Here is a 25,089-nt window from a genome sequence, read left to right as displayed (position 1 = left end):
GATACTGCAACTTTGAACCATTAATAGGGTTTTATGAAGTAGGATACTAGAGGGACTTCCCTGGTGGTGCAGTGCATAAGGACAGGCTGCTCACGCAGGAGACACAGAATCGATCCCTGACCTGGCAAGATCCCATGTGCCGCTGGGCAACTAATAAGCCTGGGGGCCACAACTACTGAGCCCGCATGCCACAACTAAGCGTTGCATGCCAGAACAAAGATCGACGATCCCACGTCATGGAGAGCTAAGACCCGGTGCAGCCAAACAAATAAATATTTCTAAAAGTCTGTATTTGACTCTCCAAACTATATGGACGTATAACTCTGATAGAATTGAATGAAAAATTAGAAAAAAATGTTAAAAGGAACACTGAGAAGAAAAAGAATTCAGCAGAGGCAGGAAATCCAAGCAAGAAGTGACACTGAGAAACACAGGGGGATCCTTTGTGGATCCACCAAGGGTAAGGGGCAGAGGAGGAAGGGTCTGGGTTTCTCACTGGGTGAGTGAGGTTATATAGTGCAGTGGTTGAGAAATTGGGCTGAGAATCAGACTGCCAGGGTTCAAATCCCAACTCTTCCCCTCAGCAGAATTGTAGGGTCTTACCATATATTCTCATCTATAGAATGAGAACAATAATATTCACCTATAAAGAGTTATAGCAGAGCACTGAAGAACTGATGCTTTCGAACTGTGGTGCTGGAAAAGACTCTTGAGAGTCCCGTGGACTGCAAGGAGATCAAACCAGTCCATTCTAAAGGAAATCAGTCCTGAATATTCATTGGAAGGACTGATTTGAAACTGAAGCTCTAATGCTTTGGCCACTTGATGCGAAGAGCCGACTCACTGGTAAAGACCTTCATGCTGGGAAAGATTGAGAGCAAGAGAAGTGGGTGGCAGAGGATGAGATGGTTGGCTGGCATCGACTCAGTGGACATGAGTTTGAGCAAACTCTGAGAGATAGTGAAGGACAGGGAAGCCTGGTGGGTGCAGTCCATGGGGTTGCAAAGAATCAGACCCGACTGAGCGACTGAACAACAAATGAAAAGTTATGGGTTGAACTGTCTTCCCCCGAAATTCATAACATTGAAGTCCTATCCCAGTGCCTCTGAATGTGATCTTAGTTGGAGAAAGGGTCTCTACAGTGGTGATTAAGTTAAAATGAGGTCACTAAAGTGGGCCCTGAATGGTGTTCTTATATGAAGGAGGAATTTGGATACAGGGATATGCACAAAGGGAAGATGACGTGAAAAGACACAGAAAGGGACTTTCCTCGTGATCCACTGGTGAAGCATCTGTGCTGCAATGCAAGGGACACGGGTTCGATCCCTGGTCAGAGAACTAAGGTCCCACATGCCTTGGAGCAACTAAGTCCACACGCTGAAACTACTGAGCTACAACTAAAGACTCCACGAGCCACAGCAAAAGATCTCACATGATACAACTAAGGCCCACATAGCGCCCCCCGCCCCCCGCCAAAAAAAAGAAAATGAATAAAAGACACAGGAAGAAGAGGGCCATCTATGAGGCCAGGGGGAGGGGCCTGGGATGGATCCTTCCTTTATAGCCAAGCAGGATTTCTAGCCTCCAGCACTGTTAGATGATAAATTTTTGTTACGGTAGTCCTAGCAAACCAATAACGGACTTAAATGAGTTAGAACTTGATGTAGAATAAACATTATAGTACATTAAAAAGATATAGGAATGATGCCAAGCCTTGGCAAGGATGTGGAAGAAATGGAACTTTCCTACACTGCTGATGAGAGTGTAAATTGGTACAACCATGTTGGAAAATGTCTGGCAATATCCTTTGAAGCTAAGCAGACACCACTATATGATCCAGCAGGTCCACTCGTGGGAATTTACTGAAAGACAATGAACGTGTATGTCCTCCAAACACCTGGACAGGAATGTTCATAGTAGGATAGTCACAATGGCCAATGCTGGAAACACACAAATGTTCACCAATCAGGAGAATGGAAGGATTCTGATATATTCCTGTGTTGGTATACTCAACAGAATGGAATGCAATGAACAAACTTGGTAGAGTGTTGGACAAAGCAAGCTAGACACAAAAACTATTATATACACTGAATCTATGTATGTGATATTCAGAATGAAGCGAAACTAATTTACAATGATAATCTACGATGACTAGGTCAGAGGGGGACCAGAAATGTTCCGTACCGAAACCTGAGTGTGGAAACATGAATGTGTAGAAGATCAATGAGCTTCACACTGAAGATTTGTGGAATTGTGTATGGCAGGATGTAAATGGGTGCAGCCACTATGCAGAAAAGTATAGAGCTCAGTTGGTAAAGAATCCTCCTGCAACGCAGGAGACCCCGGTTCGATTCCTGGGCCAGGAAGATCTGCTGGAGGAGGAATAGGCTTCCCACTCCAGTAGTTTTGGGCTTCCCTGGTGGCTCAGCTGGTAAAGAATCCACCTGCAATGCGGGAAAACCTGGGTTTTTGATCCCTGGGTTGGGAAGATCCTGGAAGAAGGGAAAGGCTACCCACTCCAGTATTGTGGCCTGGAGAATTCCATGGACTGTATAGTCCATGGGGTCGAAAAGAGTAGGACACGACTGAGCGATTTTCAGTCGAATTGATTTTCAGTCATGAAATTTTAGCGAAATCTAAAAATAGAGTTACTATGTGATCTAGCAATCCCACTCTTGAGCATATATCTGGGAAAGACAAAAACTCTAATTCAAAAAGACACATACATCCCAGTGTTCACAGCAGCACCATTCACAAGAGCCAAGACATGGAAACCGCCTAATGCCTGTTGACAGATGAGACAGATGAATGGATAAAGGAAACATGGTGTGTCTATATATTATATATATACACATATATGTAAATACAATGGGATCTTGTTATTTGTTCGCTAAGTTGTGTCTGACTCTGCCATGGACTGCAGCCCACCAGACTCCTCTGTCCATGGGATTTCCCAGGCAGGAATACTGGAGTAGGTTGCTATTTCCTTCTCCAGGGGATCGTCTCAAGCCAGACATCAAACCTATGTCTCCTACATTGGCAGGCAGATTCTTTACCACTGAGCCATCAGGCAAGCGCACAGTGGAATACGACCTGGTCATAAAAGAGAATGAAATAATGCCATTTGCAGCAATATGGATGGAACCTAGAGATTATCATTCTAAATGAAGTAACTCAGAGAGAGGCAAATATTATGTGATATCACTTATATGTGGAATCTAAAAAATATTACACATGAACTAATTAAAACAGAAACAGACTCACAGACATAGAAAACAAACTTATGATTACCAAAGGGGAAAAGGGGGAGGGAGAAATCAGGAGTTTGGGATTAGCAAATATACTATACATAAAAAAGATCAACAACAATGGTCTGCTGTATAGCACAGAGAACTGTAGTCAGTATTTTATAATAAACCATAGTAAAGAATCTGGAATATATACATACATACATACATACATATTATATTCTCTTGCTGTACACCTGAAACTAACATAACATTGGAAATCAACTATACTTCAGTAATAATAAAAGATCTGTGCATGTTACATCTCAATCTTTTAAAAGATGCAATATAAAAAGACCCAGGATGAAGCCTCAAGCTATTCTTAATTAAGAGCTGAGACTGTGGCTGATATTTAGATGAAAAGAAAAATACAAGTAACCCTCCTCCTCTGAACTCAGGGGTGGGATAGATTTGGATTCCTTTTCTTGAGATGGGGCTGTTCTCCCTTGCTGGTCACACTTTCACTGCTCTCCAAAACTCAGAAACCAAGCAGACTGAGGACACAGGGCTTCCCGCTACCCAATTCTTGCTCTCCAAACTTAAGGATGAAATTGACTGGAAATGTGAGGGATCCCTGCAGAAGTACAAGAGAAGCGGAAGGCAATTCTGCCTCTTGCGGAAGGGCACCTTGTGCTCGGGAAAGTAGGGATCGGTGAGCAGAGCTTGGGAAAGCCTCACTACTTTGCAGAAGCGAGGTAGAGGATCTGGAATTCCCAGGGGCCTTCCCAGAGGGAGGAGCCCAGGAGGAAGAAACGGAAGAGGGAAGGGGGAGAAATGAGTCAGCTGGCTGGCTGGGGAGGATACTGGGGGGCGGGGGGTGAGTAAGGCAGTGAAGAAGTCCCAGGGAGGTGGGGAGGTGGCCAGAGCCCTTGTACGTGTCATGTTCATAACCTTCACTAAGAAACTTTCTGCATTTAGATGATGTACACCCAGGCCGCCCAATTCAGTAGCTGCAAGCCCCTGTGGCTGTTTTGAGCACTTGAATTGAAATGTGTGGTGTGTAAAACGCACATGCCTGCGTGCTAAGTCGCTTCAGTCGTGTCCTACTCTTTGCCACCCCATGGATTGTAGCCTGCCAGGCTCCTCTGTCCATGGGATTTTTCAGGCAAGAATACTGGAGTGGGTTGCCATGGCCTCCTCCAGGGGATCTTCCCAACCCAGGGATCGAACCCATGTCTCTTGTGTCTCCTGGGCTGGCAGACAGTTCTTTACTACTGCCGCCACCTGGGAAGCCCGGGGTCTAAAGGTACCTAGATGCTAAGGGGCAGGAAACTAGATGACATCTGGGGATCACGGCAAGTAAAGGAAGGAATTAAGAAGTGGAAGAAGGACCCGGAAAGGGACTTCCCTGGTGGTCCAGGGGTTGACTGCGTGGTTCCCAAGGCAGGGGGCCCACAGGTTTAACCCCTGGTCAGGGAACTAAGATCCCTCACACCCTGTGGCACAGCCAAAAAAAACAAAACAAAACAAAAAAAATTAAGGGAAGTACCAGGAAAGACGAAGAGGAGGAAGAGAAGAAAAAAGAAAACAGAGAGGAAAGGAAGAGAACAACAAGAAGAGGTAAAAAGACAGAGCTCTAGAACTCCACTGTGACTGCCACTAGCCAGAGGTGATTGACTCTGAATTGAGATAAGAGATGGGCTGTGATTATAAAATCTGAAGCACCCACCCTGCCCCCTGCCAAAAAAGTAAAACATCTCAAGGGGTTTTTTTGGCTGTGCCTTGCAGCTTGTGAGATTTTAGTTCCCCAATCAGGGATCGAACCTGGGACCTTGGCAGTGCAAGCACAAAGTCCTAACCACTGGACTGCCAGGGAATTCCTCATCATTAATTTCGATATTACATACTGAAATGATAACCTGTTGGAGCTGTTGGGTTAAATACAATGTACCATTCGAATTAATATCACCTGTTTCTTTTAGTGTGACTCCTGGAGACAATTACATTACATATGTGGGTCTACTGTACAACACAGGGAACTATATTCAGTATCTTGTAATAGCCTATAATGGAAAAGAATCTGAAAAGAATACATATTTAATTTATATATATATATAAAACTGAATCACTTTGCTATACACCTGAAACACTGTAAATTTAAAAATGTTTACTTCAGTTAAATTTTAAAATGTTTCATTAATGAAAAAAAACCATTCATTCACAACTAAAAAAAAAAAAGAAAGAAAATTAGGGACTTCCCTGGAAGTCCAGTGTTTAAGACTTCGCCCTCGGGCACAGGGTACTGGTTCATTCCCTTGTCCCAGAGCTATGGCCCCACATGCCTCGTGGCCAAAAAAGCAAAACTTAAAACAGAAGCGATATTGTAATAAATTCAATAAAGACTATATAAAAACAGTCCACATAAAAAAAATCTTAAAATATATATAAATGTGTATGTGTGTGTGTGTGTCTCGCCAGCTCTGCTCTAGGAAAAAAAGGCTCGAGGAAATGCCTTGCAATATGAATAAGGAGGGGGAAAGGAGAGAGCTCCACTTCTTTTTCCTTTTTGACTGTGAGCCTTGGGGGTTTTAGGTCCTTCAGCAGGGCTCGAACCCCGTTTCTGGGCGGTAAGAACACTGAGTCCTAACCACTGGACCGCCGTGGAATTCAAGATCTTCACCTTTTACATTATTATTTTTCACAATGTGCGAGTGTTAAGCAAATAAAAGCTTTAAACAGAAGCAGGAAAGAGATCTGGGAAGGGGAATGTCTGTTCATGAAACTTGGGAAGGTGAAGGCAAAAGGTGCCACATACAGAGAAAGCGGGTGTCCTCCAGGCAGGAAGCCCTGGGGAAGGGGTGAGGGCATCCATCAGGCATCACAGCTAAAGGAAAGGCAGGAGGAAGCATGTTCTGGAAAGGAGTGTGAGGCTTTGTAGCCCACAGGTTCCTGGGTGTCTTTGAGAGCCTTTATGAAATAGGGAAGTGGCAGCTTGGGGAACCACGTGACAATTAGAATCCAGACACAGAGATAGGGACTTCTTTGGTGGTCCAGTGGCTCAATTAGAATCCAGACACAGAAGTAGGGACTAGGTGGGGCCTGGGTTCAGTCCCTGGTAGGAAACAAGATCCCATATGCCGCATCTAAGACCCAGTGCAGCCAAATAAATAAATATTTTAAAAAAAAATGACAGCTGGGTCAAAAAGATCCAGTTACTATAAGTGGCCCCTTCAGGGATCAGCAGAGCGTGGGCCTGAGGGAAGGTGTCTGGAGGGCAGTATAGTGTGTGTGTGTGTGTGTGTGGGTTAGTCGCTCAGTCGTGTCCAACTCTTTGCAGCCCCATAGACTCTATCCTGCCAGGCTTCTCTGTCCATGGAATTCTCTAGGCAAGAATACAGGAGTTGGTAGCCATTCCCTTCTCCAAGGGATCATCCCCTGTGGAATCGAACCCAAGTCTCCTGCATCGCAGGCAAACTCTTTACATCCTGAGCCACCAGGGAAGCCTGGAGGGCAGTTTAGCCTCTGTCTAACTGGTCCCTCTAATCCCCACCCCACTTCATTCTCCACTTGGCAGCCAAGGGGAACATTTACAAACAGATCTAATTACATGGCTCCCTTACTTAAAGTCCCCCTTTCCCATGGCTTCTCACTGCCCTTCAAATAAGGCCCAGCCCTAACCTCAGCCTCAGGGATCACACCCTGTGTCCTACTCTCGTCTACCCTTTAAACTGAACTGTCCACCCTTCAGCCATGCTTGCCTTCTTGCTGTCACTTTTCCTTTGTTAAAAATTTTTTGCCTTTCCGCCCAGCCTGCCAGATCTTAGTTCCCCCAACAGGGATCGAACCCATGCCCCTTGTAGTGGAAGAATGGAGTCTTAACCACTGGACCACCAGGGAAGTCCCCCTGCTGGTCCTCTAAGAAGCCAAGACCACTCCTGGCTCAGACCTTCTGCACATCCTGTTCCCTTTGCCTGCAAGGTTCTGCCTTCATAAGTCCACGTGGCTAAGAAGGGGTCCCTCACCTCCTCTGGGCTCTCCACAGGTGAGCCCAGTCACCTCCCCTGCCACTTTCTGAAATGATCACACTGATTTTTCTGCTTGCATGTTTCTTGTTAATTTCCTGCCTCTAGACTGTAAGCTCCCTGGGGGCAGGAACTGTGATCAACATGTTTGTTCACTGCCTGGGATGGAGTCAGGACTAAGGAAATAAATGCATGCTGAATGATTAAATCAATGAGGAACAGGGAGAGAGAGTCATTGAGCCAAGCTTTGTTGTAACCTTAGACTGCTCTTTGGAGCCAGAACTTAACTTTTCCCTATGACTGGGGAAACTGATGTTAAAAAGAAAAATCCAAGTATTGATTCCAGTGAGTTCAGATTTAACGATGATGATGATAGTAATAATAATAACAACAGCAGACACCTACAGTGTGTCCCGCACTGTTCTAAGTGTTTTGCACAGATTAACTAATAATAACTACTATAACAATTCTTACTTAAAAAAACCTTATGAGATGGGTTATTCCCATTTTACAAGGAGGAAACTGAGGCTCAGAGAGGTTGAGTAACTTGCTCAAGGTCACACAGCCTAGAACGGACAAACCCAGGATCTGAACCCTGGCAGCCTGGCCCCCAAATCCATAACCACTGGATCCTTGAAAATATCCTAAGGGGTTCATTCCTACCCTCAATGACCTCTGACCTCCAAGCCGACCCACCCTGGCCTGACCACTGAGGCTGACAAATGACCCCTGACCCCTTGCCAGCTCCGAGCCTCCTCAGGACCCCCAGCAGCCACACCCCCACCCCACACCTCCCGGCCCCCAGTCTGCGCTGACCCTGCCTTGAGCTGAGTGAGCGCTTCCTCTACGCGGGGCTGGTTGTAGCGCACCATGTAACTGTGCATGTCGGGGTAGTTGCTGCGGATGTTCTTCTCCGTGGACCCGTTGGGCACCGTCCCAAACTTCAGGGGCGGGTACTGCTCCTGGGGCCGCTGGAACTGGGGCATAATGGGGAGATATTAGAGTGCCCCCCCCAGGGGCCATCTGGGTCAAGGATGTCCTCAACCAGCCTCTCCATTCTGGGGGCCACCGGCAGATGCCCCAGTCCAGAAGTGGTTCTCACACTGGCTCACTGTGACCCCAGCAGGAAGCACTACTTTTCACCCAGCACATATGTTCACGGTTATCAGTACATGTGCCCGCAAGTGGGTATACATAAACGTACACATACACAATCAGGAGTAATGTTGAAATATTTAATCCCCAGGATGGCCTGATCACAGTCTAATTAGAAAAGACCCCCTAATTAGAAAAGAGGCCCCTGATGGGTCAGGCATTAACCTTTAACTTGCTGGATCATGGGAGGTCCCAGGGTAGGGGCTGGCATGGCGCACGGTAGGGGCTGGCATGGCGCAGGCAAGGGGCAGTTGCTAAGAGTTACCAATCTGTTCAGAAATAGTTCACTATTTTTTTTTTTGCCTTACCACATGGTACATGGGATCTTAGTTCCCTGATGGGGGATCGAACCCACATGCCTGGAAGTGGAAGTGCGGAGTCTCAACCCCTGGCCTGCCAGGGAAGTCCCAATGGTGCACTGTTTTAACAACACACTGGTGTGCTGGCTCCGTGTCGGCTGTATATATGACTAAAACAGAAGCTCCCTGCAACCATACTCACCCTGATTACAGAAAATACAGTCAAACATATTTTCTAGTCTATTCCATTCCGTTAAGAAAAAAAGTTTGTCATAATTCATGGAGTGGGTCATGACGCCCAGTTAACCACGTTAGTCTCAAAGTGCGCTGTGCGGACCACCTGTCGCCTGAACAAACTGTGATCCATGGTGAGGTAAGTACAGAAACTGAGAGAGTGAGCATTTCTAGTTATCTCAGAGAATAATTTTGTGCCTAAGAAATAAAATGTGGGTTGGAATTTTGCATGTCTTGGTTTTAAATTTTATTTTACTTTTTCAGTCGTTCCTTTCTATTTTATTTTATATGAGAGTCAGTCTCTACTGGATTAGAAATGTCAAAAATTAGCCCTTCATCACAGTTTGAGAGAAGCACTGATCTAGAATATTCCTTGTGGCACTATGGCCCCTAGAATATTTGGGGATACTCTTTTCTCCTTAGAATATTTAAATAGTTCATTGTGAAACATAACATTTTCCTTCCAGAATATTCCATTCTAGTACTCTGGAACTCTTTCTGGGAATAAAAAACCCCATCTGCCACCTCCAACCCCAGCCCATTCCCTCCCTCCCCAAACACACACACCTTTCGGTCACTGAGCCCAGACACGGTGTCCACGTACTCCTCCTGGATCATGAAGGCGGCCAGGTTGGCTGTGTAGCTGGCGAGGAAGATGACAGCAAAGAAGGCCCACACCAACACCATGATTTTGCTGGTGGTCCCCCTGGGGTTCTCCACGGGCACTGAGTTGTTGAACACCAGGGCCCAGAGCAGCCAGATGGATTTCCCAATGGTGAAGGTTGAGCCACCAGGGCCTGCAGGGGGCCAGGAGGGGGACATGAACCCCACATCCCTTCTGCTCAGAGGGAGAGCAGAGAGGACTACAATTCCCAGTGGCCCCTGAGGCCCCTGCTGCCTCAGGGGACCACACTCTTTCCCAGGGCCTGTTGGGAAATGTAGTTCTATCTGTGGTCCAGGCACACTGAGATAGGGTGATGGAAGAAGGGGACTCACGTTTGCCCGTGGCCAGGCTGCGGTTGTAGCCAACGGGACTGAGGTACTCGAAGATGAAAACGGTGACCGCAACCACAGTGAGGCACATGACGAACATCATCACCCACACGGCAGGGCTGTATGGCTCTGAGGGCAAGGGAGTGTGTGGTCATGATTCATCCAAGCCAAGGCTTGGGTGCCCACAGACATGGGACCCCGTCCTACTCTGCCCCCTTCTCAGAGATAGACTCACTGCCCACCAGACCCCTGGGGAGAGCAGGGGTAGGTGGGTCGGGGGGAGAACAGTCTCTTCCAAAGACAGTCATCTCAACCATTTCTGTGATTTCAACCACCAAATACAAACTGTCTCCTAAATACCTTTCCTGAACGCCAGACCTGATTCTCCACCCACCCCCAGCAATCGCCCCAGGCCATTCATACCCCACACTGAGCCCAGCACCAACTCCCATGTGCCCATCCTGGGAGTTTCGCCATTCATCCAGTCACTCCCCAGACCCTCCTCCCGTGTTTGCCACCCTCTCTCCCTCCTCGCTCCTCCTCCCCAGCGTCCCATCAGTCCCCGCTGCCCTTCTGCCCTCCCTCTGCCTCTACTCCCCACCTGGACCTTTCCTCTCCACTCTCTCTGCCAACAAGGCTCAGGCCACACCCTGTCCCCTGGACCATCTCCCCATGCTCTCCCCTCCAGCCCTTCCTTCCACTATGGCCCTAAGAGGCTCTCTCTACACCCAGAGATGAGCTCTCCTCAACTCACAGTCCTCTGCGGCTCCTCTGCAGCTCCCCTGCGCCCCCAGAACAAAGTCCCTGCCCCTCAGCCTTGCTTCCACTCTCCTCTCTGGACTGATCATTGTCTCAAGAACCCATTCCTTTAACCACCCAGAACCCACAGTTCCCCAAATGAGCCACATCTTCTCTGCCTCTTTCTCAATAGCTTCCCTGCCAGAGGCCCCACCCTGACCTGTCCATCAGCCAAACTCATCACACTGCCTCCCGGAGCTCACTGACAACAAACCCAAATCACCGTTTCCTTGAGATTAGTCCCGGGAATTTGACCTCCCCGGGCCAAGTGCCAGCAGCCAGGACTGCCCCTATCACAGCAGGGTCACCAGCCTGGACTGCCACCGCAGTATCTGGGGATCTGCCTGTCACCTCCACCAGGCCACGTGGTGAGGCATGAACATGACCTTGTCACTCCCTTGCTGAAGGCAGGGGCCCCACGTGGTGCCTCTCAGGGTGCCCTGCCGAGACCTCGGTGCAAAGAGGAGGCCACAAGAGACAGCACTGGGAAAACAGATGGAAAACAAAACCCCAGGGAAGGGCTGTCCCTTCTCCTCCCAGCCCTTCCCCCTCCCAGAAGCTTTGCTCAGACTTCAGAGAGCAAGAGGGAACGAATGGATGTGAACCGCTGCCCTTGGCCTCTCTTTTGTCCAAGCTCAGTAAATGAGCTCGCTCCTCAGTCTACCTCAAAGCCACCAGCCCATCGGGTGTCGGCTTTCTAATAGCATCCTAAGCCTGTTTACTTGTCTCACCCTCTCAGTCACCTTCCTATCCCATGTCCCAGCCTCTCTCCGCACTGACCTCTGCAGTAGCCTCCTCACGGGCCTCCTGCCTCTGCAAAGCCACCAGTGGGATATTTTAAAAGCCTAAATCTGATCATATATCCCCACACCACTGCCTGCAGTGAAAAACCTTGCCATTGCAAACAAAACAAAACAAACCAAAAGCAGCCTTCCTACCGCAGGGACCATCTGCGCAATCCACCATCCAATTCCATCTCAGTCCACCTCCCACCCCTCCCATGATCACACACTGCCCCCTCCCCAATTCACATGGGCTTCCTGATAGTTCACAAATAACCCCACAAACATTCCCACCTTGGGGCCTTTGCCTGTTCCCTCTGCCTGTGACACTTTTCCAGCCAGATCAGTGCAGGACCAGGTCACCGGCTCAGACGGGCCTGCCTCTCCACCCAGGGCAGCATCAACCCTATTTCTCTCCATCTCTTCCCCGGCTTAATTTCTTGTAGATTTACCACCATCTGAAATTATCTGGTCCAGGTTTCCCTTTCAGAGATTGTTTTTGGTCTCCCCTGTGAGACTGGTGCATAGCTCTTAGAGGGCAGAGTTTTGTGTGCAGCCCAGAGCCTGGCACATAGTAGGTGCTCAGTAGACACTGTTTGACGAGGCCCGTGCTCTTTTCCTCATCTTATATACAGGGGAAGATGGGTTTTGTGGGGCCTCCTGCTTACACAATTTGGAGGGTTCTCTTTAAGAAAAAAGTACACACGATTATGAAGACAAGGGCGGGTACAGGGCCTTGAAGGGATTGTGTAGAAGACTCCTGAAGCTCAGACTTTCTTAGCTGCATGGCAAAATTGCTTCTGGTGGGGGAGATTCTCCTATTTTACAGATCAGGGAACTGAGGCCCTCAGTTCACCTGAGTCACCCCGCTGGTACAAGCAATAGCAAGACGGGAATTAGACACACAGCGGCTCCGCCCCACTCCTGACTCCTTGTCGTTCCAGGGCCCCCGCTCACCAAGGAAGGCCGAGGGGGACACAGTGCCATTGCTCCGCGCCACCATGACGCTGATGCCGGTCTCTACGAAGGGCACAGAGAAATCCACGATTTCGGACCGCTCCTCGTTGATGGTGAGGGAGCCAATTGCCATGTCTGCTCGCTGGTAGAACACCTGAGGGTGAGGACAGGGAAGGAGTGAGGGAAGCCGGGGGGCTCTGGACAGACAGGCCCCAGGAGGAGACTAGCGACAGGGTGAGAGAGAGGGCTAGGAGGGTGATGGGGTGGGTGAGGGGGACGCAGGCAGAGTCGGGCAGGAAAGGCAGAGGTGAGAGAACAAGGGTGGGAAGAAGTGGTCTGCATCCTTCTTCCCCGCCAAGCCCCGGGAAGTTTGGGGCCTCCGTCCTCCTGGCCCTGCCCCCTTTTCCTAGTCTCTAAGGGTCCACTCTCCGAGTCCCGCCTCCTCCGCGCCGAAGGTCCCGCCTCCTGGCCCCGCCCCTCCACCAAGGTGGGCCTTTCTCGTGGCCTCGCCTCTTCAAATCCAGGCGTGGCCACTTTGGCCACGCCCCCAGACCGTAGCGTGCCCTCGCAGTCCCGCCCCTCTCGGACAGCTCCTGCCTCCCGGCTCCGACCCCCGACCCAGCAGCTCCTTGCCCGAGACCTGGTCCTGACTCCGCTTCCCACCTGCCCCGTCTCGGTCCCCGCCCACCTCACCTCCCCGATCATGCCGTTCCAGACGCCGTCGATCTTTTTGCCGTGCTTGCCGTTGGTGACCAGGTAGAGGTCGTAGCTGAAGCCAATGGTCTGCGCCAGCCGCTTCAGAATGTCGATGCAGAAGCCCTTGCAGCAGCGCTTTTCCGGGCGGGGGGCATCGGGCGGAGGGCTGCGGGGCGATCGGGCTCGGGAGCGCTGGGGACACCCCGCACCCCCACCCCGCGCCGTAGGGAGAGGGGGACGAGCAGCGGCCAGAACGATGGCAGGCGGCGCTTTCTGGGAAAACTGAGACTCCGAGGAATTACGCGACTTGTCCAAGGTCACCCCGCTGGAGGACTTTCCGGGGCCCAAGGGGGGTGGGGTCTGGGGGGGCCAGGACTGCAGGAGACTGCAAGGGGGGGTTTTGAAACGGGAACTCCTGGGTCCCAGGCTGTCACCTGTGGGTGCGGTTGAGCTGGCTCCGGCAGGGCACAGAGTCTCGGATGCAAGTGCCACTGATGGGGTCGGCGGGCTCCACGATGACGAAGGGCCGCTCTTCCAGCGTGGCCACCGTGAGGTGCTGCGTGTCATCCACTGGCTGCAGGAAGCGGCCGTAGCGCGACCACAGCGGGTACTTGAGGCGGAGCGTCTGCTGCTCCCAGCTGCCCACCTTGGCCAAGAGCAGGGGTTCAGGCTTCCTGAGGGGGGGACTTTCCAGAATGTTCTGGCCTTCCTGGCCCTGCTTCCTCAGAGCCCCAGGCTCCCAGCTCCTTCTCCCTCAGATCCAGAAGTCCGGACCCCCCTCCCCCACCTCTCCCCAGGACCTGGAAACCCTTCAGGCCCATGACGCTGGGCTTTCTTCTACCAGGATCCAGGGGTCTGGGTTCCCAGTTCTTTCCTTGATCACCTGGAATCTCAGGCTCTCAGCCCCTTCTCCCTCAGAGGCCAGAGCCCAGGGCCTCAGCCCCCACCTCTGCCAGAAGTCTGGGTCCTCACTGCTTCTTCCCCAGGACCCAGGAGTCCCACTCCTCGCCTGTGCCTGAGGTCAGCGCTGGGACTCACCACCTCCCAGGTCCTGTCTCGGGTGAGCGAGATGACCACCAGGGAGGGGTTCACAAGGAAGCCGTCCTCATTGAAGGAGTAGTCCCGGTTGTCCCAGGTAATATTCATGAAGTACCTGCCCAGGAGGAAGGGAGGGTAGTGTGGGGCCCTGGACTGGACCTTGGCACCTGAAGGCAGAGAAAGTCCCCTTGCTATTGACCAACCCCACCCCACCCCCAGTTCGAATCTCTTCCGGGTTCTTGAAGACCCGGATATGCCCGTTCTTCACTAGCCACTCTCCTTCGGCAGCCTGGTGCCCCCAAGACAAGGTCCCAGATCCTTAGCCTGAGTTTCGGGATCTCAGGGCTCCACCTGCCTCTGCAGCCCCATCTCTGATCACTTCCCACGGGCATTCCACCCAAACCCTTTCCCTGCCCCACCACACCATATGTGGGGTGTCCTCCAAACACATCAAGTGGTTTCCTAGCTCTAGGTCTTTGTAGGTGCTTTTCTCTCTGCCTTCCCTGGCTCAGTTGGTAAAGAATCTGCCTGCAGTGCAGGAGACCAGGGTTCGATCCCTGGGTTGGGAAGATCTCCTGGAGAAGGAAATGGGAAACCACTATAGTATCCTTGCCTGGAAAATCCCATGGACAGAGGACCCTGGTCGCAAAGAGTTGGGCACGACTGAGAGACTAACGGTTTTCACTTTTTCTGTCTGCCTAGGAAAAAACCCTTGGAAAAAAGAGAAAGACTCCGAGCTTTCAGTGCAGGGGATGCGGGTTCAATCCCTGATCAGGGAAGTTCCACATGCTGGGCAGTGCGGCCAAAAGGAAAAAAAAAAAAAAACCTCTTATTCTCTCCTAATCCTGACTAGTTCTTAGGTGTTCGAGACTCCGCTCACGTCTTCTTTCTGGACAGAAGCCCTGGGAGGGGCTCTGGACTCCCAAATATCTTCACTCTACAGTGGCAGCCTGCACTCTGAATGCTTGTCACATCACCCTGGTCACTGGACCAGACCCTCAGCTGCCATCCTCACCCCATCACTCCCCCTCCCGCACCCCCCCATGCAGGGCATCCGTCCTCAAATCCCATCCTTCCTGCCCTGGGGATATCTCTGCCCCAGCCCTCCTCTCTGTCCCTACAACCCTCCAGGACCCCACCCCAGCCTCCTACTTTGCCTCCAGCCTCCAATCTTTCTCCTCTAATCTGAACCCATCCCACCCCAGAGGGGTCTGTCTACACCCCAAACTGACTCCACTCTCTCCTGCTCAGAGCCCACTCATAGCTCCCGAGTGCCCTAGAATACAGTTTGAACCTCTCAAACCTGGCATTCAAGACCCTTGTAGGGACTTCCCTGATGGCCCAGTGGCTAAGACTCTGCTCTCCCAATGCAGGGGGCCCAGGTTTGATCACTGGTCAGGGAACTAAGATCCCACATGCTGCAACTAAGACCTGGCACAGCCAAATACATTTTCTTTTTTTAAAAAAAGGGCCCTTGTGGCCTGTCCCCCCTCCACCTAACCAGCCTCATCCCTCCCAACCCCTAAATTCTCCTGCCTTTATCCACCCTGAGCTATTACGGTCCCACCAAACTGCCCCAAGTTTTTCTCCCCGCTGGTCCTTTGCACAATGCTCTTTCCCCTCCCTGGATTATCTATTTCTGGTGGACTCCTGATTGCCTTTGAAGCCAAATCTAAATCCCTAACCTGGCCTAAATGCCCTACCTACGCTGGGCCGCGTGTCATTCCATCATATTCTGCCCGCTTGCCCACTGTGCTCCAGACACACTGGTTTTATTTCAGGCATTTCCAGCCCCAGGGCCCTTAAACCTTCTGTTCCCCCTCCCTTCTCTTCACACGGATCTTTCGATAGTTGGCTCTCTCTCTCTGTCTCCCTTTTGTTTCTGGCCCTGCTGCTCAGCTTGTGGGATTTTAGTTCCCCAACCAGGGACTGAACCCGGATCTTCTGCAGTGAGATCTGGAGTCCTAACCACTGGACCACCAGGGAATTCTCCTGGCTCTTTCTCTTTATCCATTTTTTTTTTAACCTCCAAATTCCCCCTACTCAAAGTCCTTTCCTGACGACCTCGTCTAACCTAGCACCATAGGCATTTCTCATTACATTCTGCCTGCTTTATTTTCATCTCAGAAGTTATTACCCATTGATGTTTTTTTTTCTCTCTTTTCTTGTTTGTCCACTGATTGTCTCGCCTATGAGACTGTGAGCTCTGTAAGAGCAGAGGCCTTGTTCAACATTATACTCTGTGTATAAAGCAGGGCTTGGCACATCGCAGACTCTTGATAAAGGGCTTTTCAACAAATGAATGAATGAGCAATTTATTTTTCAGGTCTCAACTTAGATACCACCTCCTCCTGGAAACTTCCCTGAAACCATAGGCTGACCCATAACTTGTGTAGCCTAGTCTGGAATGTTGACTGGGGCCAACCCAATTCCTCTCCTGGGAGAAAGTTAGCTGTGAGATTTGGAGGGATGGGTGGTGGACAGGGCTTCCCAGGTGGTGCTAGTGGTAAAGAATCAGTCTGCCAATGCAGGAGACGTGAGAGACGCAGGTTCAATCCCTGGGTCGGGAAGATCTCCTGGGGGAAGGCATGGAAACCTGCTCCAGTATCCTTGCCTGTCCATGAGATGGCAAAGAGTCGGACATGCCTGAAGGGACTTAGCACGCACACACGTGGCAGACACAGTGGGCTGAAATGATGAGTATCATGAGGGAACAGAAATTCTGGGTCATCAGAAGAACTGCCTTCTGTGGAGGCAGAGACAGAGATGGAGATGTTGATGAAAGAATAGCTAGAATTGAGGAACTAGCCTCAATTCCTGATGTGTGAGTTTCTGTGTGTGTTTATCTTTTCCAATAAACCCCATTTTCCCCAAGGAAACTTGAATGAGACTCTGCTTCCTGCGACCAAAAATGTTCTGGCTTAGCAGTTCCTCCACGGTGCTCCCACAAAGCCCGTGCAACCTCCATTATTGCAAGTATCATGCTGTGCTGTCATTATGCCGTCCCTGTCTGCTACCCCTACAGGACCCCGTGTTCTTTGAAGAGAAGTCCACGGTCTTATTCATCTCTGCGTTCCCAGGTCCCAGCAGGAGCCCTAGTTCCTAGCGGGCGCTCAGGAAGTATTTATGAACGAGGGAGGCTTCTATCATCGTCTGGTCCCTGGATCCTGATTCCCAAATCACCACTTCTCAGTTCTCCTCCCTTAGGCTTTCTTCCCCACCCCTCACCTCTTCCCAAACTCAGCTCATCCTCACTTCAGTATCCAAGGCCCCTCTTTCCACTGCTCTGTCACCAAACTCCCAAAGCTTCCTAGGGTAGAGATGCTGTTTCTCAGCAAACCCTGGTCCCCTCATCTAAACCAGTAGTGAGAACAAATAATATAAAACAGTAGTGTGTCAGTTGGGTACACCCCTGTCCAGCTAGAATCAACATTCCCCATATTCTCTGACATTCCTTGCAGCTAACCCAGGCCATGGGCAGGTGATATTCAAACTCTAACCATCAGTGTGGCACAGACACTAGCCAATCAGAATCGGTATCTAGCCAATCTGCATGGATGTGGCTACCGACTACCAGGAATTCAAGCCCCTGCCAAATGACTGTGTTCTCACGAATGGGATGTAAGACTCATCCCTTCTGCCTCACTAGCCGAAAGGAAATGGTGTGTTCTCCACTTCCTCTCTTTCCCCCTTCTCACGAGCTAGAATTCAGACATGCCCTTTGACTCAGCTTCCACCTTATGGAAAGATGGCAGAGCAACAAGGTGGGAGGGTCCTGGGCCCTTGAATGACCACGTGGAACGATGGAGTCTCCTGATAACCTGGACCATGGATTTCTGGTAGTGAGAGACCTCTCTACCTTGTTGGAGACATCGCATTGTTGGGTCTTTTGGTTACTGAAGTTCAGATCCTACGCTAACTAGGGGGGTGGTGGTGGTTTAGTCACTAAATCACATCTGACTCTTTGGGACCTCTTAATGACCCTTGCCAGGCTCCTCTGTCCATGGGATTTCCCAAGCAAGAATACTGGAGTGGTTGCCATTTCCTGCTCCAGGGGACCTTCCCGACCCAGGGATCGAGCCTGCATCTCCTGCATTGCAGGTGGATTCTTTACCGCTGAGCCACCAGAGAAGCCCCCCAACTAGATATTTCACCGAACCTAACATGCTATCACGGAGAAGGCAACGGCACCCCACTCCAGTACTCTTGCCTGGTAGATCCCATGGACGGAGGAGCCTGGTAGGCTGCAGTCCAAGGGGTCGCTAAGAGTCGGACACAACTGAGCGACTTCACTTTCACTCTTCACTTTCATGTACTGGAGAAGGAAATGGCAACCCACTCCAGTGTTCTTGCCTGGAGAATCCCAGGGACGGGGGAACCTGATGGGCTGCCATCTATGGGGTCGCACAGAGTCGGACACGACTGAAGCAACTTAGCAGCAGCAGCAGCAGCGTGCTAGCAACTAGAAGATGTATCGCTATTTTTACAACCATGAAGGGGAAAAAAAAGCACTGCCCGTGAAATCATGATAAGTGATGACTGTAAGACATGTCTTGATTTCAAAGACATTAAAACTGCAAAAACGCACATGCTAAAATCATGAAATACAGTAATCTTCTCCCGGTATCTCAGGTGTCTTTGTCCAAATCACTTGACTGAATCCCAGAAAGGAGAGCCAATTTCACTTATTTTACAGAGAAGGAGATTGAAGTTCTGAGAGGCAAGGTGACCCATTTGAGGTCACCAAGCACCCCAGGTGATCTGGCTCAGGAGTCCTCCCACGGCCCTCCCAGCCCAGCCCTGCTCACCTGTGTAGACTCTCCCCTCGATGGGTGCGGTTCTGGGCACGACAGTCGTGGCCAAGTTCAGGCAGGAAGCCATAGTCACGCAGCAGGGCCTGGGCACCTCTGGCCACAACGGCCACACCAGCTGCCACACGCCGGGCCAGGTCATCCCGCCAGCCTGCCGAGCGCACTGCAAACAGCCCAGCAGGCAGTGGGGCGCCTCCTGGCAGAAGAGGCGGCTCCCCAGGGGCACCTGAGCCCCCGCCTCCAGCCAGCTGGGGCCCCACCATAAACCAGACGTAGCCAGGCCCAGTGAGGCCAGCCTCCTCAGCTGCCCGGAACACGGGCTCGGCCTCCTCACGGGCACAGAAGAGCAGGCGGATCTGGGCGCTGACACTGCGGAGCTGGGCGCCCAGCACAGCCTCGCCAGCCCCAGGGTCCAGTGTCAATGCCCCACGGTGCTCCCAGCCCACCAGGCTGCCATCAGTGAGCACCTCGATGTAGGACAGGAAGGCCCGGTGGCCGGGGGCACGCGTGGTCACGGCTACAAAGGACGTCCAGTCGTATTCCTCCAGCACCTCGAAGATGACCTGAAGCTGCTGCTCTGTGGATGAGCCCAGCTGCAGAAAGGTGGAACCTTTCTCCTGCAGGGGAGAAGGAGGATGTCAGTCCTCCCCCATGTGGAGATCTCAGCTCCTAGCTGCTGACCTTCAGCAGCCAGCTAGGGGCTCACAGCTCCCAGGGATCCAGAGGGGACCTCATCTCCCAACAATGGATAAGGGCATCACAGCTCTCAACATCTAGCTGTTTGCCAAACCCATCTCCTTTCCTTGCTTGGGGCACAGAGCTAGACTTGGGTTAGGTTTAGCCTCTGGACTGAGTTCTAGGCTCATCCATGAAAACCTCTCTGCCTATGCACCTTACTCTTCCCTGTCCGAGGGCAGATGCAGAGGCCCCTGAGGAGGAATCTAGGGGATTACAAAGCCATAGCATGGAGGAAACTGAGTCCCTGAGTCAGAGCTTGGAGGAGAGCCAACTCCAATCAGGAACACCTGTTTGGATTTTATATGAGTGAGGAACAACCTTCTATTGAGTTAAGCCACTAAGTGGGGGTTTATCTGTTACAGCAGCTAACATAACCCTAGTGAACACAGGCAGCAACCCAGGAAAGAACTACAGTTCCCAGCATCCACTGAGAAGGACTACATCTCCCAACAGGCCATGAGGGTACTGAAGGTAGTCTCTCCCAAATGGGAGAAGCTTTGCTGAGTAGGCTTGCCTTTCTCTGCTTTTTTTCTTACCTTCCTGTCCCCTCCTTCTCTGTTTCCTTTGCTAGACTCTCTTCCTCCGTCAGAATTCTAAACATAGGAGTGCCCTCATCTCCTCTTTCCTTCTCTGTCCTCTCTTCCTGGTGATCTCATCCAAACCCATGGGTTTAAATATTGTCTCCTGTGGTCTCCAGTATGGTAGCTGCTAGCCACCCATGACTATTCAAATTAAATCAAAGTTAAATAAAATTTAGTTCTTTGGTTATACTAACCACACGTCAAGTGCTCAACAGCTCACATGGCTAGTGGCTATCATATTTGACAGAGTAGATGAAGACCACTTTCATCATTTCGGCAGAAAATCCTGTTGGACAGCCCTTGGGCCCACATCCAGGCCATCTCCAAGTCTTCTCAGTTCTCTGTTCAAAACATGACCCCAGCTGTTCATTCTTCACTATGGCCCCATCATGACCCTCATTGCTTCCCCTTTCTTGCCTAGACGACAACAGCTTCCTAACCCCTCTCTGCTTCCTTTCTCGAACCTTTCATTCTCCAGACAGCAGCCAGAGTGATCTTTTCAAAATATTAGTTGGATCACCTCCCTTCTTGGTTGAAAACCTTCCAAAAATTCTATGTCAGAGTCAAAGCCAAAGTCCTCTCTGTGGCCCATAAGGCCCCACATGACCTGGTCCCTGTGGCCTCTTTGACCTCATGTCCCGCCAGCCCCACCTCTTTGCTCTTCCTCAAACACCTCAGGTTCCTTCTAGACTCAAGGGCTTTGCCCTTCACTGTCACCTTTCTCAGGGACACCCCCCAGCTCCTTCCCCTCCTCCGCCCTCAGGTCCAGCTCAGTTTTACCTCCTCAGGGAAGCCTCCCCTGACCACTATCCACGGCCTTGGTCATTACCTCTCTTCCAGGACAGATTTCACTGTCTGTTATTTGTTTTGTCTGTCTCCTCATTAGAAATGCAAGCTTCGTAAGAGCAGAGACCGTGTCTTTTTTTTTAACCTTCCCTAACTGTATTCCCCAGAACCTGAAACAGCCCTGGCACAGAATCAGTCCTTAATAAATCTTCCAGTAATGCAATGAGACGAGCAAGTGGACTTTCTCCCTAGGCATATGCCTGTGGTTAAATGTGAGCGGGTTACGGCACTTGTCCTGAGGGTATGAGGTTTCCCAGAATGCTATGAGACCCTGTGAGGCCCTCATGCTTGGCAGCTGAATGTATACTCAGGGGACCACGTTCCCAGCGTTCAGTGGGGGCACAGATAGAGCTGTGAGGACCACGCTAAGACACTAAAAGGACTACATTTCCCAGAAGGCAATGGGTATGCACTCAAGGGGCCACAGTGCCCAGCAGACAATGAAATGGAGGGTCACACACTTCTCAGCCGCCATGGAGGCAGGAGGGACCACATCTCTCCGTATCCCAAGAAGGCATCAGCCAGGAAGTAGTAAGTTCACCTCGCAGGTGATCTGCCTACAGATCTCTGGACAACCCCATGCCAAAGAGAAGAAGAAAGTTGGACAGAGGTCTTTCCCACAGTGCTCGAGACAGAAGAAAACTACGAGTCCCGGCATGCAATAGATATCTAGTCACAAAGCCGCCGGGCCCTCACAGCAGGGAATTGGTGGAGACTTAGGCTCCACCCACTCAGGTGGCCCCATCCTCAGGCGATACCCGCTTCTCTGTTACACTGGCTCCACCCCTGAATAGGCCCCGCCTCTTCTCAGACGCCTCCTCTAAACTGACCTGGTTCTTCTCAGTCCGCACACCAGGCTTGTTCAAATCCTGCCCTTCCCTACCAGAAGTCCACTCCAGTTGACCCCTCCTGTGCCCTCGGGAGGCAGGCCTCTCTCCATGCCACAGCCAGCTAGCTCCAGCCTCTGCCCCTGCCTTCCCTGCAGGCTCCTGGCTTTGACCTCTCAATGGCTGAGCCTGCCTCTAAGGGGGAGGCCTTCATCTTTCCAGGCCCACTCTTTGGATTCTCGCTTTCCACGCCTTCCAGTTGGGTACCTCCCCTGCCCAAATCCCACCCCCAGACCGTCTTCCTCTCTAGACTCTGCCCCTTTAGTACCGAACTGAGGGCCTGTCCTCCCTGGCCTCCCCCATCACCAGCTAGCCTCGCCCCTTCCTTGACTCACCTCTTCCTTGACTAGCCTTCCCCCACTTTCTAGCTGCAAGGCTACCCCTCTCTCTCTCACTCACTAAGGATGCCTCCCTTTCTCATACTCTTCCTTCCACCAGATGATTCAGTCCTTCTACATTGACCTCCAGACCTCATGCTCAGCTGGCCGGGCCCCTCCCTGTCCCTCAGTACTTAATAATCCTTTTTCCTGGTCACCGTCTCTGACTTTCTGGCTCCTGCCTACTCTCTAGACTTCACCCCTTGAGCCCCATTCCTTTTCACTTGACACCCCGTCGCTGATCCCAGAGCCCACCCCTCACTCAGATCTTGCCATCGCAGGCATGCCCCCTCTGGCACCCACCCAGTCCTCGCCCCTCGCTGGCCCGCCTCGCCTCTTCCTCGGATCCCACCCCCTCCCGATTCACCGCTCCCGCAGCCTCTCAACTCTTCCCATAGCCTGCTCACCTCAGACCCTGTTTCTAGATGATTCCCCGGCACACTCTGTACCTCCTATAGATCACGTCCCTCCAAGTCAGCCCCGCCCGTAACCTAGACCTGACCTTTACGTCTGTCCTCACTGTATCCCCGAGGCTGACCCTCAGGACTGGCCACGCCCCTTACCACCCCGCCCACCCACGGCGGGCCCAGGCCCCGCCCACCCACGGCCGGCCCAGGCCCCGCCCACGGGTCGCCCCCCGTCCTCCGAGCCCCGCCCACGGGTCGCGCGCACCTTGGGCGTGAGCACGAGCGCCGCGCCGCCGTGCACGGCCACGATGGGCAGCGAGGTCTGCGCCGACAGGAAGTCAAGGATGGGCGCGACGGCGGGCGCGCGCGAGTCGTCCTCGAAGACGACGCCGTGCACGCGCAGCCCCGACAGCAGGTCGCAGAGTTGCAGCACGAGGCTGCGTGGATCCGAGCCGTTGAGCACCAGCGCCACCGGCCTCACGTCCAGGCCCGGGCTGCGCACGGCCGCCGCTACGGCCGGGCCCAGGCGCGCCGCCTCGGTCGCGTACGCGGGCCCCGAGAACACGAGCGCCACGTTGAGCGGTCGCGCCCCGCCGGGGCCCCCGCCAGGCCCGCCGGCCCCGCCCGGCCCCGGCACCTCCTCCGGGAACGGGCTGGCACAGGCCAGCGCCAGCAGCAGCAACATCTTAGCGGGGCCCCGAGGGCCGCGGGGGCCACCGGCGCCGCGCATCGCCTGCGGGCCCTGCCGGGCGGCCTCTGAGCGCGAGGGCGCCCGGGGAGGGACACGGAGGAGGGAGGGGGGGGGCGCAGAGATGGGGCGGCGGACACGCGAAGCAGAGAGAGGGACAGGAATGAGAGACAAGAGGTAGAACGACAGAGACAAGGAGAGATACACGGTGAAGGGGAGATGCGAGGAAGGAGAAAGGTTGGATGGAGTAATAGCGGGAGAGACACAGGGAAATACGGAGGCAAAGGGAAAGATACAGAAGCGAAGGGAGAAACAGGGAGAATGGGTAATGGGGCCAGAAAAGATACAGAAGTGGGGAGAAGAGAGAGACAAGGGAGGACAATGAGACAGGCCAGATGGAAAAGAGACCCGCAGAGACCAGATCAGAACAGGAGCAGAGAGAGAGGCCCAGGAAGATAGGAAGACATGAAAACACCCACAGAGAGATGGTCAGGGAGAGAGAGTTGATGGAGTGGAGGAAAGAGATGGGAGAAGAAACAGACAGGCACAGATAGGCTCAGAGTAACACAGCCAGAGATAAGACGGAGTGACAGAAATAGGGAGGGAATGAGAGAGGCGGGAGAGATGCAGAGATAGACGAAGGAAGGTGGGAGAGAGGAGAGAAACCCGAAAGTTGGACCGAGAGAGGAACGTGGAAAGAAACCCCAGGAAGATGGAGACAGAGACCCCACAGCCACCACAAGACACGCACCCACAAGAGACGGAGAAACAGGCAGAATTAGAGATTGAAGAGGCAGGCAGAGCAGACAGAAAACACAGGAAGACAGAAATAGCGAGGCAAGGCAGAGATCAAGACCCCCACCAGGGAGGTGCCCAGCACAGACATGAAAGGAAGGCCGGGAAGGCGAGTGGCAGGAGGGATCAAAAATAAAAGGAAGAAAAAGTGAGGGGAACAAAAAAAGAGAGAGAGAGAGAAAGGGAAAAGGGGTCAGGTGTGTTGGGGGAGAGAGAGAGAGAAAAAAAAAGAAATTAGTGGGCCATCCTGCAGGGAGCAAATGCCTCTGTGACTGTACCCCTCCCCTGGAACACAAACCCCCCAACCCATCTTTGTCCCCTTACTCCTACCCCCGTCCCTCCACTCTCAATAAGAACTAGAAAGAGTCACAGTCCAGACTGGGCTCTGGGGTTAGGGGGAGCACAGCTGTGGAGAGCTGGGAAGGGTGGGGGTCCCTGGCTCCCAGCCCAGAGCAATTTGGTAAATGAGAAGCAATACAGCATCTCTTCCTATGTTCCCTGTTGAATACTAGCTGCCTGGGGTGGTTGGGCTGGGAGCCCAGGCTCCTGGCTCCTGGGTCTTGAGGAAGGAGGACCCTGGGGGCCTGGACCCCTGCTTCCCAGAGAGGGATTGGAGCCTGCAGAAGGGGCTTCTGGAAAGGGGTGAAGGTCCAGACAAGGAAGGGCTTGCTCTTAACTGTCAATCAGCCTCCTGTCCGGTTGCCATGGTAGCGCAGAGCCTCCATCCACCCTACAGCCAGCCAGGGGTAGGGGAAAGG

At 52.1% G+C, this 25,089-nt stretch overlaps 1 protein-coding gene across 1 annotated transcript in view; it reads right to left on the bottom strand.

The window, feature by feature from the left end:
- GRIN2D (glutamate ionotropic receptor NMDA type subunit 2D) overlaps positions 1-23,578 on the bottom strand; it is a 29,871-nt gene extending 6,293 nt beyond the window's left edge. The window contains exons 1-9 of the mRNA XM_068992365.1: positions 23,114-23,578; positions 19,010-19,629; positions 14,202-14,316; positions 13,598-13,809; positions 13,161-13,329; positions 12,468-12,621; positions 9,934-10,059; positions 9,505-9,734; positions 8,066-8,226 (exon numbers count right to left, since the gene is read on the bottom strand). Coding sequence (XP_068848466.1) covers positions 8,066-8,226; positions 9,505-9,734; positions 9,934-10,059; positions 12,468-12,621; positions 13,161-13,329; positions 13,598-13,809; positions 14,202-14,316; positions 19,010-19,629; positions 23,114-23,578 — 2,252 coding nt within the window. The remainder of the gene's footprint in view (positions 1-8,065; positions 8,227-9,504; positions 9,735-9,933; positions 10,060-12,467; positions 12,622-13,160; positions 13,330-13,597; positions 13,810-14,201; positions 14,317-19,009; positions 19,630-23,113) is intronic.
- Positions 23,579-25,089: the final 1,511 nt, after the last annotated feature.

This window comes from Capricornis sumatraensis, chromosome 20 (assembly GCF_032405125.1).
Source record: "Capricornis sumatraensis isolate serow.1 chromosome 20, serow.2, whole genome shotgun sequence".
Lineage (NCBI taxonomy): Eukaryota > Metazoa > Chordata > Mammalia > Artiodactyla > Bovidae > Capricornis > Capricornis sumatraensis.
This window is presented reverse-complemented; position numbering and strand designations above follow the sequence as displayed.